General features: G+C 34.4%; 1 protein-coding gene across 1 annotated transcript; it reads left to right on the top strand.

The window, feature by feature from the left end:
* The first annotated feature begins 449 nt into the window (after positions 1-449).
* On the top strand, positions 450-1,241 carry LOC145682072 (uncharacterized). Its single transcript, XM_081753669.1, has one exon. It carries the CDS (start codon positions 450-452, stop codon positions 1,239-1,241), a length of 792 nt encoding a protein of 263 aa, XP_081609795.1.
* The last annotated feature ends 619 nt before the right edge of the window (positions 1,242-1,860 follow it).

Here is a 1,860-nt window from a genome sequence, read left to right as displayed (position 1 = left end):
CCTGAAAGATGGGAGAAAGTAGTGGCTAGCGATGGACAATATTTTTGTTAACGTATTCATTTACTTTGTTTTTGAAATAAAGCTTCAATTTTTATTAAAAACCGCACGAATTAATTCCTAGACCAAATAGCAATGGAATTAATAGTTACTAGAGAAGAAACAAGAAAACCAGCCATTGGAAAAAGGAAAGTTACAGAGAAAATAAAGATTAAGAAATTGGCAGAAGAAGACTAGAAGAGCATGTACACAAGAAACAGAAGAAGTATTCGAAAGGTTACTACAAAAAGAAGAAAGAGAAAACGTAGAAGAACTTTGGGAGCAATTTAAAACAACAATCATAAAGAAAGCAGTGCAGGTATGCGGGAAATCCAAAATTGGGGGATCGCAAATTAAAAGAACAGCATGGCGGAATGAAGAAATTCAAAAGGAAGTCAAAGAAGAGAAGAAAAATGGAAAACTATCTATCAACGAAAACGGATAACGACTATGAGAGATACAAAGAACAGAGGAAAAAGGTTAAGGATCTAGTAATAAAAAGTAAAAAGGAAGCTTGGGAAGACTTCGGGAAAAGATTACAGGAGAATTATCAAGGAAACGTAAAGTTATTCTATGGTACACTAAAATCAATGAGAAAAGAACAAAAAGAGCCAATAATTAAAAGAATATATGATAAAGAAGGGAATATATTGGTTAAGGAAGATGAGATAATAAAAAGATGGGGAGAATACTTCAAAGAAACACTGAAAGAGAAGGGGGAACCAATACAAGAAAGAAATAGGAGAGTCGAAAATATAAGGCAAAAGTTAAGGAAATATGCGCATAGAGGAACTGAAAAACAGTCACAAGAAGACGACAGACACAAAACAGAAAAGACGGAAAATAACATCCAACAGGAAGAATTGGAAAGGGCAATAAAGAAAATGAAAGCCGGAAGAGCATCAGAACATGATGGGATTGCTCCAGAAATGATAAAGCATCTACGTACGTTTGGAAGAAAAATGCTGTTAAAGTTATTTAACTTGATTTGGAAGAAGGAACAAGTACCCGGTGATTCGGAAAACGCAGTGATAGTACCCATTTATAAGAAAGGCGACAACAAAGACTGCAATAACTATAGAGGGATTTCGCTCCTGAGTACAGTTGCTAGCAATAACTATAGAGGGATTTCGCTCCTGAGTACAGTTGCTAAAATCTTTGCAAGGATTCTTGATGAAAAGCTAAGGAAGGAAATCGAACCGTAATTCGAAGATTCTCAAAGTGGATTTAGACCAAACAGAAGCACACAAGATCAAATTTTTCGCTGAGACAAATCATAGAAAAAGGAATAAATCAAAATAAAGAAATACATCTTTGCTTCATGGATCTAACGAAAGCATTTGATACCGTCAGAAGAGAAGAAATTATGGAGAAGCCTCAAACACAGGAGTGTAAATAGTAAGTTAGCAAATTATGTTCAGTGTTATTATAGACAAACAAGGAACTACGTCAGGACATGTAATGAAACATCAAAAGAATTTTACACTACAACAGGAGTAAGACAAGGCTGTGTACTCAGCCCTATTTTGTTCAACCTTGTATTAGATGACGTTATGAAGGAATGCCGCAAGAACAACAAATGGTATGAAGTAGGCTTCTGGAAAATGAAACCAATAAAAATCGCAGAATTAGCATTTGCAGACGATGTAGTCCTAATAGCCAAATCAGAAGAAAATTTGAATTTTTACTTAAAGTTGTGGGAAGAGCACTTGAAAAAGAGAAATTTAAAAATAAACATAGGCAAAACAAAATCGATGATAATTTCTAAAGAAGACAAAAAGCACCACATCAAAATCAGAAATGAAACAATAGAACAAGTGGATA

The sequence above is a fragment of the Thermobia domestica genome, chromosome 3 (genome assembly GCF_964235325.1).
Source record: "Thermobia domestica chromosome 3, izTheDome1.hap1.1, whole genome shotgun sequence".
NCBI classification, from domain to species: Eukaryota; Metazoa; Arthropoda; class Insecta; order Zygentoma; family Lepismatidae; genus Thermobia; species Thermobia domestica.
The sequence above is the reverse complement of the archived record's forward strand: the minus strand, read 5'-3'. Positions and strand labels throughout refer to the sequence as shown.

What these genes read in the sequence shown, in the direction of transcription:
- LOC145682072 (XM_081753669.1), top strand. Translation starts at nt 450, where the DNA reads ATGGAAAACTATCTATCAACGAAAACGGATAACGACTATGAGAGATAC.